The sequence below is a fragment of the Protopterus annectens genome, chromosome 14.part0 (genome assembly GCF_019279795.1).
Source record: "Protopterus annectens isolate FY-2018-M chromosome 14.part0, PAN1.0, whole genome shotgun sequence".
In the NCBI taxonomy this organism is placed as follows: Eukaryota; Metazoa; Chordata; order Ceratodontiformes; family Protopteridae; genus Protopterus; species Protopterus annectens.
The window spans coordinates 174,694,517-174,710,543 of record NC_056748.1 but is presented as its reverse complement, the minus strand read 5'-3'; the positions used below and the strand labels follow the sequence as shown (position 1 = coordinate 174,710,543).

General features: G+C 39.2%; 1 protein-coding gene across 1 annotated transcript in view; it reads left to right on the top strand.

The window, feature by feature from the left end:
- RC3H1 (ring finger and CCCH-type domains 1) overlaps positions 1-16,027 on the top strand; it is a gene marked incomplete in the record, with an annotated part of 3,590,040 nt that overhangs the window by 3,454,580 nt on the left and 119,433 nt on the right. Inside the window, 2 exon segments of the mRNA XM_044055940.1 lie at positions 2,887-3,006; positions 10,642-10,757. Of these exon segments, the coding sequence (XP_043911875.1) occupies positions 2,887-3,006; positions 10,642-10,757 (236 nt within the window).

Sequence of the window (16,027 nt, the reverse complement as noted above, 5' to 3'; positions counted from 1 at the left end):
GTGCATAGAGAGCTTATTTTCTCTTTTCATAGAATCAAAGATTATAGGAAATCAGTCTAGTTGTTTGTCTCCTTTTCTAAGGCTAACATTGGGCAATGTGGTATCAAAAATAACATTAGCCAAATGGCTAACTAATTGCATTTCTTTTGTTTATAAGTCTAAAGGACTGACGTTACCTACACCTCCTAAAACTCGATCAGTCAGATCTGTGTCCATGTTGTTTGCCTTCTAGTCCTGAGCTTCCATAGATGACATTTGTGCAGCTGCTGGTTGGTCCAGTTTCATACCTTTATTGTTCATTACAAATTGGAAATTTTATCATGGAATGGGGCAACATTTTGCTCCACTGTACTCTGGAATATCCTACCTTGAGAACCACCCAGGGTTTCTATAGGTGGGGACTTGGTCCCTTTAGTTGAGGAACCAATGAAAAAGACCACATCAGATACAAAATGATGTATTCACCATAAGATGCATCTGTGTTGTTTATTTACATCCTCCAGCCCCCTTCCTGCTTTGAGATTTTTTTTGTTCAGGCTTCTAGTATGTCCTGAGGAGTAATTTTTGTCTGTCTTGCAGAATGAGCTTGAGTCTCTCTCCCTCTTTTTCCTTTCTAATTGCAGTGTAATTTAGTTTACAGTATGTTTTTTTTTAATGGGTAACTTCTTTTGGTGCAAGGTAGTAGGCTTGCAGCAGGGCAAGCTCGATCTGAGGTGACTTAGGGGAAGAAGAAGGATTATGGGTAAGGGGAGGAGCTCAAGCCATTGAGCAAAAGTTTCACGAAGTGGCCGAAGTTAGATCCAAGACCCATGTGTTGAGGAAGGATAAAAGCAGACAACACAGATGTGTCACTATGGTGAGCATATAAATTTTGTATTGTCTTTAGCTTGATACCATCTCTCTCTACATATCCAGTTACATATTTGAATTTTGGAAGTAGTACTTTCTACAACAGAGTCTTAGACATTTCGTCATTTCCTTATTGTTTGTTGTCACAAGCTGCTAGGACATTTGTTTTTAATCCTTTCACTACTGCTTACTTCCAGTCTGTGGTTTGGTCCTTTACACTCATAGGTAAGTACTAGGCTAGCTGCCCTTGCAGGCCATTGTAAGCCTAGTCCATTTTCCTTTATATACTCAAACTATCTGTCCCATTTGGTTATAGATTGGCCTTACCCAGCCCATGATTGATAATTGTATATTAGCCCTAATGAGAATAACTGGGATCTTACGATGGATAATTTGAGGGGACTTGTGCATGGAATAAAGCATTTAGGAACTGCATCAGTCCATTAGTAGTTCAAGGGGGCAGTCCTAGGGTAACTTTTCTGCTTTTCATACATAGGTATAAGTTGCACTTGAAAATGGATATGGATGACCTTTGTTTCTTGTGGCTAGGGAGTCTGTTCCACGGCAGCAGTATCCACTGCGAAATATACCTGTCCCTACAAACCATTCTTTTGATGTTGCAGAAGGGGTTTAGATCCCTAGTCCGAGTGTTTCTGATGTCATTTGACTTGCTGATGTGCAGTAGATCCATCGATAATGGGTCGAAGGATGTATTGTATGCCAGACACAGGTCACCTCTTAGCACTCTGTGTAGTGACTTTGTCTCATTTAATCCACTGCCATTACTATTTATCCAGGAAACTAGAGTCCTCACATTTTGCTTTATTACCCTTGCATATGACTCCCAGCTCTGACATTCACTGTGTCACAGCATGCATAAGTGCATTTGCTTTCATGTTAATCCAAGATGAAGCAATATAGACTTGCATAGATACTGGCACTTTTGTCTTCTGCCTGCTTATGATGAAGAGTGCAGTATAACTCAGCACAACACTTCACTTCTGGGAAAAAAGAGAGAGCAGGTCTGCTGTAGTCAAGTAATCTCTGGTTGGAACCTTGGGATTAAGATGTTTATCTTAAATCAGGTCCCCCCCCCCTCACACACAGACCTGCCCCCCCATATATAAACATATCTTTTTTGTTGGCCTTTTTGGTAGGGAGTATCTCCAGTGTTGGTTTTGACTGCCTAAACTGTTTCATGGTCTGTCTCACTGGATGAGTGTACTTCTGAAGTCATCTGGTGGCTGTCTATATAAATACCTAAATACAAAATATTAACAAAATTGAAGTTACACCAGGGAAAGCTATATGCCCTTGGAATTGGTATATAGAATTAGCAGGGGATGTGGGGGTGGAGGGTGCTTGCTCCCCTGCATAAACATTTGAGTTAGGATGTAGTTATGTTTTTTTTCAATATTTTGTGTTTAGGTATTTTTAACTGCCAGTAGTTTGCTTTTAGGTATTTTGTCTGCCGGTATTTTGAGCATTCGGTATTTTTGCATCATTTGTTTTGCAGTCGATATTTAGGTCATTCAGGCAGTTGCCCTACACTTGTGTGTAGTGTGGAGTACTCACCATTTCTGTAGAGTTTATTACTCTTCCGTCATTCTCATTTTATTGTAGTGATGCCTCAAACATAATGCATTCATAGCTCTAAATTAATAATGACACTTTTTAGTAATTGTAATTTAATTTGTCAAAGAATCTTTAGATCTTACTAGAAATGTTTATTTCAGTGTCGTACAGTTTCCTAATTCCATTAGTGCAAAGAATCTAGGACTTTGGCAGCCAGCCTTTTCCTAACCTGTATTCGAGGGTTCGAGGTACATCTACACAGGATGTAAGGAGTGTGGATCTGGGAAATGTAGATACTGACACCTATTTTTCCTATCCCGAGGGCAGAGTAACAGAAGGATTTAGTGGTTATGTCCCTTAAGTCTCTTAAAGATGTATGGATCTAAAAACATTTACATAATTCAATATTTAAACATGATCATCTTTTTAATGGAAATGTTTATTTGGATTTTTTTTAAACAGAGAGAGCAAACCTCATCCTCAAGTTCTAAGTGGTCTGGAATGGTATCTAGTGAACAACTGAGCTTGGAGCTTCACCATGTAGAGAGAGAGATTGGGATTCGGACACGTCAGCTGAATACGGTAATCATTATTAGTGCTGAACGTATTATAAGGAAAATTGTTAGTTCCGAGCAATGTAGAAATAATAAGTCATACAGTTCATCTTTGCTAATACATATGATTACAGTTGTAGTAAATTAATGTACTTTTAAAAACAGCCACTAGTATGAAGTCTCACAAAGAAAAAAACCCTCCAAATGCAAGGACTTAATAGACTTTAATACAAAATAAAAACAGTACGAAAGATTAAGCACCTTCATCCACAAAACTTGGACTTCCCTTCAGAATCTGTTGTTAAAATAAGCAAGTCCTATTTATGTCATGCTTAATAGACTTAATTAGTAAATGCTAAAGTACTTGTTCTTAATTGACAAAAGCACAATTAAAGGCACACAGTCCATCATAAATCAACTTAAAGCATCTTAAATACTACAAAAAGTTGTTCATGAACAACAAATTAGTAAAAACACTGCCATATATCCTAACGTGTACTTTTGGTGCTCAATGTAAGTGAATGTTAAAAAAAGAACACCCAGGTAAAAATTCTCTCTTATATTAACTATAAATGGTGGCTGTTCTGTTTAAAAAGGGTTGCAGAGAAATGTGTTGATTTATCCCAGGGGGAAAGGAAGCCTTTAATTTGAACTGTCATTTGACTTCTTTCTCCTCTAAAACTAAGAAACTTTCATCACGTCTAGGATTAATTCTAACGTGTTCTAAGATGGCAAATGTAAATTTCAGAAAGTTAGGGCATGTCCTGGAGTGTTTATACAAGGCATTATTCTTGTTTTTTTTCTCAATATTATATAGATGCTCGTAAATCCTTCTCCTTGAAGCACGTTCGGTTTTTGCCTATATAAAAGGCCGAACAGGAAAATCATTTAACCAGATAAATTACCTTACTAGTCTGGCAGTTACCATTTGTAAATGCAGATTATAAATGTCATCTAAGATAGCTTTCTCAAATACAGCTAAGGTGGGTTGCGTAGGGGGGAGTACTCTTCTTCTTTAGTGTCCCATCCATGGTACCCTCTGATGCTTTGTCTTTAAAACATAATGCTACATTGTTTCCTAATAAATTATTTTGTTTCAGTTAGACTGTCGACTAAATTGAAACTGTGGGAAGGTACAAAGTTTAACCCCTTTTGAAATAAGGAAAAAATGATCTATTGTAATAATTACATCTGTATAGTGGTAAATATTAAAACCATTTGAAGTGTGTATAATCATTTTCACTTAGTCTTCTACCCTTGATTCCACCTTTTCTACATTAAGACCATTGTTAAGAAAAACTGGACTATCTTAAAAACTAATCTGGAAATACACTAATTTTTAAGTCCAGAACCATGTTTTATTTTTAAGGCAGGACCGAACCTTAAGCAGAGGTTTGAGTGGAATGAGGGAGTGTTGCAGTTTAAGAAACAAGATGCAGGGACAAGGAAGTGTGGACGGTGTAACCAGTGTTCCTATATTATGGAATCTAGAAGTATAACATTAGAAAATAGATTACAATCAATAATACAATTTACAAATGGTAACTGCCAGACTAGTAAGGTAATTTATCTGGCTAAATGTTTTTCCGGTTTGACCTTTTATATAGGCAAAACCGAACGTGCTTTAAGGAGAAGGATTTACGAGCATCTGTATAATATTGAGCAAAACAAGAATAATTGAAATTTCTACTCTAATTGATACTAGAGCTACTTGTTATTGCCTCATTATATTAATACCCTCTCTCCTTACCTTCCTACCCTCCTAGCTCACTATCCACTACTCTGAACTAAGGAACTTACCTGGCTATTAAAGATACCCTCATCTACCTCAAACCTTGGCAACTTGGATCTACATTTGTGCTGTCCGTATACTTTACTACTGCTTGAGCAGCATTTTACAAAGTACGTTAATCTCTTGACCCTGTTAAAGGCTATTCTCAGCTCTGTGTTACAATTGTACTAAATTTACTGGCCCCTGTGTCAGGAACGCTAGCAGCCAGACTCCTCTCCAAGACCAGTAATTTCTAATATTTCCTTTTCCTTACCGCCTGCCTTATCCTTCCCACTTGTTATTTGTCTGCCCTTAGTCACCTGTTGTATTACCACCTCTGAGCACTAGATGCCAGCCTAACCAGGCCTTAACCCTTACCCTCTTTCCATTCATACTAGTTTAGCTCTTAACATTATTCTCTCCTATTTTCTCAACCCTTTGTCCGGTTGCCCAGATATCCCCTAATTCCTCACTCCCTGCTCCTTACCTGCACTCCCACCACCTTCTGCCCTTAGCAGACTAGTAAGCAATTTCTTCCTCTTCCAAACCTTTGTCTTGAGCTATACCTGCTCCACTTTAAGCTACTCACCTGCTTACCTTCTCTAAGTGAGCTGCTCTGCTCACTGATTGTATCCTTCTCTACTTGCTCTATCCCGCTCCGTTCGCCCTACGGGCTCACTCCGCTCCCCTACCCTACCCCCAATTCCCACCCACCCCTAGTGCTGTTAACCTTATACCTATCAAGTCACACCCACTTTATTATCCATTCAATCACCTTCAACATATAATTATAAACTCCGGCCCTTATCTTACCCCCTCAACATCTCTACTCTACCTCAATATCTAAGACCACTCCTCCTGACTTCTCCCCGCAGCTTACTCCCTCATCACCTCTACTCATTCTCAGTAACTATTACCACTACTCTTACATCTATTTAGTTTATCTTCCACTCCCCTCTACCTCTTCTGACTATCCTTCCATACCACTACAGTTATCGCACCCTACCCTTTAACTACATTTTAAGATACCTATCAACTTTATGTAACCTTTTTATCCTTCTACTTTAAATGGCCTACTCTCATAGATCTATCCTCAAAAACTATCTTGTCTTTTCTTCCTTATTTATATTTCTAACTTTAACTTACACACTCACTGCTTATGAACATTACACTCTGAATCACAACGTGTCCTATCTGCAAACACTCCCTACTACACATTCCAACTGCTTCTCTCATAGCAACATCACCTCTACTTCAGCTTATCTGCTTCCTAGGTTCCATAGATGTACCCATGTTTCTTACCTCCCCAACAAGCTAACCCCAACCAAGCACTATAAAAGCTTTAGAATTTCATCGGCACAATCCACAAACATTCTAACAGGTGGAGATATTCATCCAAATCCTGGCCCATCCCCCCTAAATGTCAGTCTACAAAATCAATCATTCAATAATGCTACCTCTATAATATTAGATAACTCCCTCAGAATAGCACAAACTTAATATTCGTAGCATTAACAACAAAATTAGTCCACTGCATGCTCTCCTTCAAGCTTATGCATTTGATATTCTTTGTCTTACAGAAACTTGGCTTAAACCTTCTACTCATGACCTAGAAATAACCCCACCTGGATATAATATCCTAAGATGCGACTGTACATCAAAAAAGGGTGGGGGCGTAGCAATCTTATTCAAATCTGAACTACTTGTTTCACCCCATGATATATCGCTACCCTCTAATACCAATGCCGAGACCCTTACTATTAAACTCCAAATAAATAGCTCTAAATCAATCTATATAATCTGCTCTTACATCCCTCCAGGAAATAATATTAGCACTCTAGAAAACATTCTTAGTAGCCTTTCCACTCATTTACCTCAAGAAACGATTGTATTAGGTGATTTTAATATAGACTGGACTACATGTAATTCCCCCAACCCTAACACCCACATAAATCTATTTGGTTTCAACCAAATAATAAACACCCCTACTAGAATCCACAAACCAAGTAATAAAGAAACTACTCTTGACTGGATCCTTATAAATAGTCATCCAGATACCTACAAAACAGGAACTCTCCCAGATGACATCAGTGATCACATTCTAACCTACATTACAAAACAAAAGAACTACAGCCCTAAAAATAACAATTTTGTTACCTATCGTTCTAAAAAACACTTCCAAGTAGAGAACTTCATTAATGAGCTAAAAGCCTGTAACTGGTCATCTCTAAAGCTACTTAATCTGGATGAAGCAATCTCCTCTTTTAATTCTACATTCCTTCAAATTCTAAATAGCCATGCTCCCTTCCGCTCCTCCAGAGTTAGAACCAAAATAGCCCCTTGGCTCACAAAACAAGCTAAAGAAGAAATGCTTCTACGAAACAAAATATGGGCAAAATGGAGAACCTCTAAAAGCTCTGCAGACCCATCTATACTTTAAACAGGTAAGAAATGCTGTCAAAAAGAATATAATCTCAGACAAAAAAAAACTACTATTCCCACCTTCAACAATCACACACTAAAAATCCTCAAAAGTTTTGGTCTGGCATTAATAAACTGCTCAAGCCAGGACATGCTAGAACTCCTTCCCCCTATTCTATTCCCAGTAATAACCCTCTGCAAATAGCTAATGCTTTTAACAATTACTTCATTGAAGCTATTCAAACTCTAACTCAAACACTAGCACCCATCACCCCCACTCCTTCACAACATACTAACAGTCCACTTCCCTCCCTACATTTGCAACCTGTTCCAACATCCTTTATCTGCAAACTCCTTCAGAAACTCAAACCCTGCACTCTCTCTGCTGATAGCCTCCTAGTAGAATACCTTCAAATTGCAGCTAAAGCCATAGCATACCCTGTTTCCATCCTTATAAATAGATCTATCTCAGAAGGCTACATCCCCTCCATATGGAAAGTGTCTCATATAATCCCCTTGCACAAAGGAGGTAAATCTACTGATATCTCCAACTACCGAACAATTGCTCTACTCTCCCCATTAGCCAAAATTATGGAAAAATGTATTCACCATCATCTACTTCAGCACCTTCTCCACAACAACTTGCTTGCTAATTGTCAACACGGTTTTAGGCCCTTTCATAGCACTACTTCTGCCCTGCTAACTTTTATTGATTGCATAAACAGGAATCGGAACAATAACTCTCTCTCAGCCGCTCTATTTATTGACCTATCTAAAGCCTTTGACATGGTCAATCACAACCTACTTATCAATGTGGTAAAAGCCCAATCTCTTGACCCACAAGCAATCCTTTGGTTCAAATCTTATCTGGAAAATAGACAGCAAGCAGTACTCTGGGACAATAATCTATCCACACACCTCCCAGTGAGCACTGGAGTTCCTCAAGGTTTTATCCTAGGCCCTCTTCTTTTCTCCATCTTTATTAATGATCTCCATACTGTTTTTCCACAATCCACCTGTATACAATATGCTGATGACTCTACTCTTATCTGTACTGCCAAGTCTTCTTCCTCTCTCCAGACCCTTACACAAAATGTATTCAACACAGTTGAAAAATGGTTCACCCAACGCTGCCTTCTTCTTAACCCCAAAAAAACTAAACTACTACTTTTTACTCCCACCAAAAAATCAACACAGATCCACTTCACTATTACCTCTGACAATGGAACCTGTATTTCCCCTGATTCTACTGCTCATCTCCTTGGCGTAACTATTGACCATAACCTCAACTTTGATGCCCATGTTAACAATACTATTAAATCTGTCAATAAAAAAATTGGGCTCCCTGTATAGAATAAAACCCTTCCTTACCCCACTAGCTAGGAAATCCATTGCCCAGACTCATCTTACATCTACCCTATTCTATGCATCCGCCATTTATACCAATCTTTCAAAGCATAATCTCACCAAACTGGAAACTAGCTACAATAACATAACCAGATTTGCCACTGGCTCTCCATATAGAACCCACCATTGTCTTAATCTTAAACAACTCAGATGGCTAGAACTACAAAACCAACTACATTACAATCAACTTGTGATCGCACAAAAAATCCTGCACCATCCTACTAATACTCCTATCATCTCTAATTTGATCTCCCCATATGAAAATCTTACAACACTACGCTCAGCTAATAATTACTTATTGCCAACAGTTTATCTCATAACAAAGCGGGAGAGTCACTCTTTTCCAATGTTGTGGGTAGAATCTGGAACAAACTTCCTAGTACACTCACTTCTCTCTCATCTACACCAATCTTTAAGAAACACCTCAGAGATCACCTAAAAATACATTGCCTTTGCCCCTGCTCAAAGCCTGATTAAATCATACTTTTCTTTCTTCTCCTCCCCCTTTCCTCTCCTGCTTCCAGAACAAATACCCCCCTACAACTCATGAATAAATATGACCAACCCACTCTTTTTTACCTGCATCTTTTCCTTCCCATTCTCTTCTTTTTGCTGACTTAATGATTTATTTTTCAAGGGAATGCTAATGTTCAAATACTGTAACCTCTTTGTCTGATTGTACATGACACCTACTAAAGAACTAATACTTGATTCTTTCTTACACCTACTCTAATGAAACCATACATTGTTCACAAATTAATAACATTTCTTAGTATGTCTTGCTATGTAATTGAAACTAGTCATTTTTTGAATGTTTGAATGTTATAATTTACTCATGCTTGGAGCTTTTCTCCCTGGGCCTCTACTGAAAATGGATATGTATCCAGCTAGACTAGCCCGGTCAACAAATATAAAATAAAATAAATAAATAAATAAATAATGCCTTGTATAAACACTCCAGGACATGCCCTAACTTGCTGAAATTTACATATGCCATCTTAGAACACATTAGAATTAACCCTAGAGATGATGAAAGTTCTCTAGTTTTAGAGGAGAAAGAAGTCAAATGGCAGTTCAGATTATAGGCTTCCTTTCCCCCTGGGATAAAGGAACACATTTCTCTGCAACCCATTTTAAATAGAAGAGCCACCATATACAAGTAATATACGAGAGAATTTTTACCTGGTTGTTCTTTTTTTAACATTCACTTACATTGAGCACCAACAGTACACATTAGGATATATGGCAGTGTTTTTACTAATGTATTTAAATTAATTTGTTGTTTATAAGCAACTTTTTGTAGTATTTAAGACGATTTAATTTGATTTATGATGGATTGTGTGGCTTTATTTGTGCTTTTGTCAATTAAGAACAAGTACTTTAGCATTTACTAATTACGTCTATTAAGCACAATATAAATAGGGCTTGATTACTGTAACAACAGATTCTGATGAAGTCCAAGTTTTGTGGATGAAAGCACTTAGTCTTTCGTACTGTTTTTATTTTGTATTAAAGTCTATTGAGTTTGTGCATTTGGAGCTTTTTTTTTCCTTTGTGAGACTTAAAATTAATGTACTTGGCAGAAGTGTAGCTGGCACCCCACCCCATCAGCTCTTCAAGTGAAGTAAAAAACAAGACTTTACTTTAATAAGTCATTGGCTTATTACAGTTATTTCCCCACCCTGCTAACTCTTCTGTTGAACAAAATAAAGAAAAAACACAGTTTACTGTAATAAGCTGATGGCAATATTGTAGCCATCATCTTATGCTTATTACAGTGAGATTCATCTCAGATGTAGATCTAGATTTGCCACCGATTGGTGGAGACAGTGTACTGGCCGTGTAAGTACTTTACGCAAGTATCACTTGTGCTCTGTAGCACAGGGAAGCAACTGCTAGCTTGATTGGTATCTCTTGGGACAGAAATCAGGGATGTGCACACAACATAAAAAAGAAGCAATGCACTGTCAAGTTTAGTGTGTTACACATATGATATTTGTATAGCAAAAAAGGCTTTCATTAGAAAACCACAACAGATTTTTAATTTCGTTCTGTTGCTTACAGGAAGGTCAGCCATCACTTGACCTGCAGAATAAAGTTTGTTCCAGCAAGCAAGTAGAGAATGGACAGTTGGAGCAGCACAGTAAAGTCTCATCTGAAGAACTTGCACTTCATCTCAGGTACCTAAGCAGGTCTACTTCAACAGCTGCTTTGTGCTGTGAGAAGTTCCAGCTTCACCCCTCTGTGCATGCAGATTTCTAACCTATCTCTTTCTTTAATGATCTCTTTCTGTAATGTTCATCATTTCTTTTAGGATTGAATGTGTAGGGAATCAGCAAAATGTCTTTGAAATCAGAAAGGGAGTGGCACAAAGATGCCATTAGCTGGTGAGCAATGATGGTACCACCCCAGCCAGTCCATCCAAGACTTGCATGTCAGCTGTTCTTTACATGAGAAAGTGTAGAATAAAGTAGCATTGAATCCCTTGACATTATTTGGATGTGTGTCAGATAGTTTTTTTGTTTTCTTATTGTGTCCAGATTGCATTCACCACAGTCTTTTTGACTTGTAATGCCTCCTTTCATTGTATCTTTTTATTTCCTTAGTTATGCATAAACATTTTTATTATTGTAGTGTTTAGATTCACAGCACATTACAAAATAGACATAGTGCTATGTTAACAAAAAAAAATCTGCTGTTTTGAGGTGATGGGGTGAAACTTCAAGCACTGATAAAGTGAAGTGGATTTTAAAGATTAAACTGTAGTGGTCTTGGTTTCTGTGTACCTTTTAGAACAGAATATACTGCACTTTATAGTTTGGTGATTTCAGTACTTTTTGCTTATTTAATCAGATTTTATTCTTTTATTATTTGTCTAGTTAAACGTGATGGCTTTGTCTTGAATAGTCAACTGGCTGTTTAAGTATCTGGTTGCACCCCCTTCTAGTTGATATATTTCCATGTGACCTTACACTTTTATCCTTTTATTTTCTTACATTAAACTGCAGTTCTGTTAAAATAGCTGGTATTTTATGCTTCTTAGTCACCTGGTTGTTTGTGTAACATGATCCGCCACTTTGTTACATTAAGCATTCGTCTTAATTTGTGGGATAACGGCTCCATCTGGCTAATAAAAGTGTCTCCCTTGTGACTTTCCACTCCAATTTCTTCTTCTTTTAAAACTTCAGTGTATGATTAAATGCAGTTTTTTGGTTGGTTTCTAGTCAGTATAAGCTTACTAAGAGTAGTACTGGTTATTTGGTGGCAAGGAATAATTTCCTGCTGTTTTTGTGGTGTAAGCATTTTTGGCTGGAGCTCTAACTACTTTTTTATTGGTTCTTTCATTTTTACACTCAGCTTAACAGTGGCTGGCCATGCTCTGTGCAGTGCCATTCAAACCTGTACTTGACAGACACAAGCACTTTCATTTTTAAATTCTTTCTTAAGAACCTTAGCTAGTTCCATCTCCAAGTGTTAGCTGTAAAAAAACACAGAGTTATGCAGCAGTACATTGTTACACATTTAAAGTACATCTCATTGTAATTTTATTTAAATTGTTTACTGCTTACCTGGTGTTGGTGCTCCTGCCAAATGTTCTTTATCCATACGTACTTGTGTACACTTAATATTTTAATTATGAGCAGGAATGCTTCCACAGTAGCTATTCAAAGAGCCTGTGGTTTGCACCAGGAAGCACATTGTTCTTCATGTGAAGACTTTAAGTTGTTCTTTTAGACAGCACTCAAGTAAATAAATTCCAACCTCTCAGGCACTGCTTCCCCTTCAGACCACACTGATATGCACTTTCCAACTCTTATGAAATTGACATCCTTAGACGAAGCATTTTTACTGACAACCACCTGCTACCTAAACTAATGCAATGTATGAGAGATTTAGCTGTATATTGTTATTGAAGGCAAAGCTCTCACACAAAGCCATAACAAGCAGGTTGTCAGAAACACAAACACCACCACTCTAAACCAATCACACACACAACTCAGACCAATCACATAGACCTACATATGCTGAGACCAGGGTTGCCAGATTTGCAACCAGCCAAGTAGGGACAAAAAAAAAAAAAAAGGTCTCTCACGGCAAGTGAAGACCAAAAAAAAAAAAGGTCTTTAATGCGGAACAGAGTTCCACATTAAAGAACAGTAGCTCTGCACTAAGCACGGAGCTTCTCGTGTTTAATGCATTGCAGTTCCACATTCAACACGAGTAGCTCCGTGTTTAGCGATTTTTGATTAGCCCGTATAGCGGCATACGGGCCAATTAAAAATCATTAAACACGGAGCTACTTCTCTTTAATGCGGAACACAAGAAGCTCCGTGTTTAGCGATTTTTGATTGGCCCGTATGCCAGGTATACGGGCCAATCAAAAAAAAAAAAAAACAAACAAAGCGGTGGCTGGCCGGGATTTAAACTGGCAGGGCAGGACTCGGGATCAGGCTGCTGATCTCGGGACAGTCCCGCCCAAATAGGGACGTCTGGCAACCCTGGCTGAGACTCTTAAAAGTAACCTTCCTTAACCACACTGGCCTCCTAAATGTAACCTGAAAAACAATTATCCTTAACAACCTCACAATCACAAAACAAAGGCACTTTGACACTATGAAACCGGCAGCTAAGAGTCTTTGATAAGCTATCATTGTATATCTTTAAATATTTTATAATATTGAAAAGATATGTGTTGGTAAGACATTGATTCAATTTGTGCCGGTCCCAAGCCCGGATAAATGGGGAGGGTTGCGTCAGGAAGGGCATCCGGCGTAAAATTTTGCCAAATCATATATGCAGAGAAAACTACACATATACATACCAGATCGGTTGAGGCCCGGGTTAACAACGACTGCCACCAGTACTGTTGGCCAACAGGGTGCTGGCGGAAATTGGATTACTGTTGGCCGAAGGAGGAGAAGAGGTGGAAGGCATGGCCGAAGGCAGGTAAAGGCTAGGACTGTGATAGTGAGGGTTGGAACTTTGAATGTTGGCAGTATGACTGGTATAGGGAGAGAGCTAGCTGATATGATGGACCGAAGGAAGGTTGGTATATTGTGTGTGCAAGAGACCTGATGGAAGGGGAGCAAGGCTAGGTGTATCGGAGGTGGGTTCAAATTGTTTTATCATGGTGTGGATGGGAGGAGAAATGGTGTAGGCATTATCCTGAAGGAAAAGTATGCTAAGAGTGTTTTGGAGGTGAAAAGTGTGTCAGATAGAGTGATGTTTATGAAGCTGGAAATTGATGGTGTAATGATGAATGTTGTTAGTGCATATGCTCCACAAGTTGGGTGTGTGATGGATGAGAAAGAAAAATTTTGGAGTGAGTTGGATGAAGTGGTGATGACTGTACCCAAGGGTGAGAGATTGGTGATTGGAGCAGATTTCAGTGGGCATGTTGGTGAAGGGAACAGACGGGATGAGGAAGTGATGGGTAGGTATGGTGTTAAACAAAGGAATGCAGAAGGTCAGATGGTAGTGGATTTTGTGAAAAGGATGGACATGGCTGTGTTGAATACATATTTTAACAAGAGGGAGGAGCATAGGGTGACCTAAAAGAGTGGAGGAAGATGCACACAGGTGGATTATATCTTATGTAGAAGGGCTAGTCTGAAAGAGATTGGAGACTGTAAAGTGGTGACAGGGGAAAGTGTAGTTAGGCAGCATAGGATGGTGGTTTGTAGAATGACATTGGTGATCAAGAAGAGGAGGATGAGTGTGAGGGCAGCACCAAGGATGAAATGGTGGAAATTGAAAAATGGTAATTGTGAGGTGATGTTCAGGGAAGAATTAAGACAGGCACTGGGTGGCAGTGAAGAGTTACTGAATAGCTGGGTAAGTACAGCAGAGCTAGTAAGAGAGATGGCTAGAAAGGTGCTTGGTGTGACATCTGGAAAGAGGAAGGAGGACAAGGAGACCTGGTGGTGGAATGAAGAAGTACAGGAGAGTATACAGAGAAAGAGGTTGGCGAAGAAGAAGTGGGATTGTCAGAGAGATGAAGAAAGTAGACAAGAGTATAAGGAGATGAGGTGCATGGCAAAGAGAGAGGTGGCGAAGGCTAAGGATAAGGCGTATGAAGAGCTGTATAAAAGGTTGGACACTAAGGAGGGAGAAAAGGACCTGTACCGATTGGCTAGACAGAGGGACCGAGCTAGTAAAGATGTGCAGCAGGTAAGGGTGATAAAGGATAATGAGGGAAACATACTCACAAGCGAGGAGAGTGTGTTGAGCAGATGGAAAGAGTACTTTGAGGGGCTGATGAATGAATAGAATGAGAGGGAGAGAAGGTTGGATGATGTGCGGATAGTGAATCATGAAGTGCAGTGGATTAGCAAGGACGAAGTAAGGATAGCTATGAAGAGGATGAAGAATGGAAAGGCTGTTGGTCCAGATGACATACCTGTGGAAGCATGGAGGTGTTTAGGTGAAATGGCAGTGGAGTTTTTAACTAGATTGTTTAATGAAATCTTGGAAAGTGAGAGGATGCCTGAGGAATGGAGAAAGTGTTTTGGTACCGATTTTTAAGAATAAGGGTGATGTGCAGAGCTGTAGTAACTGTAGAGGGATTAAATTGATCAGTCACAGCATGAAGTTATGGGAAAGAGTAGTGGAAGCTAGGTTAAGAAGGGAGGTGATGATTAGTGATCAGCAGTATGGTTTCATGCCAGGAAAGAGCACTACAGATGCGATGTTTGGTTTGAGAGTGTTGATGGAGAAGTACAGAGAATGTCAGAAGGAGTTGCATTGTGTCTTTGTGGATTTAGAGAAAGCATATGACAGGGTGCCTAGAGAGGAGTTGTGGTATTGTATGAGGAAGTCGGGAGTGTCAGGGAAGTATGTAAGAGTGGTACAGGATATGTACGAGGGTAGTGTGACAGTGGTGAAGTCTGAGGTGGGAGTGACGGATGCGTTTAAGGTGGAGGTGGAATTACATCAAGGTTCAGGTCTGAGCCCTTTCTTATTTGTAATGGTGATGGACAGGTTGACAGACGAGATCAGACAGGAGTCCCCGTGGACTATGATGTTTGCAGATGACATTGTGATCTGTAGTAAGAGTAGAGAACAGGTGGCGGAGACCCTGGAGAGGTGGAGATATGCTCTAGAGAGAAGAGGAATGAAGGTCAGCAGGACTAAGACAGAATATATGTGTGTGAATGAGAGGGATGATAGAGGAATGGTGAGGATGCAGGGAGTAGAGGTGGTGAAGGTGGATGAGTTTAAATACTTGGTATCAACAGTTCAGAGTAATGGTGAGTGTGGAAGAGAGGTGAAAAAGAGAGTACAGGCAGGATGGAGTGGGTGGAGAAGAGTGTCAGGAGTGATTTGTGACAGACGAGTACCAGTAAGAGTGAAAGAGGAGGTCTACAATAGGGTAGTGAGACCAGCTATGTTATATTGGTTGGAGACATTGGCATTGACAAAAAGGCAGGACTCAGAGCTTGATGTGGCA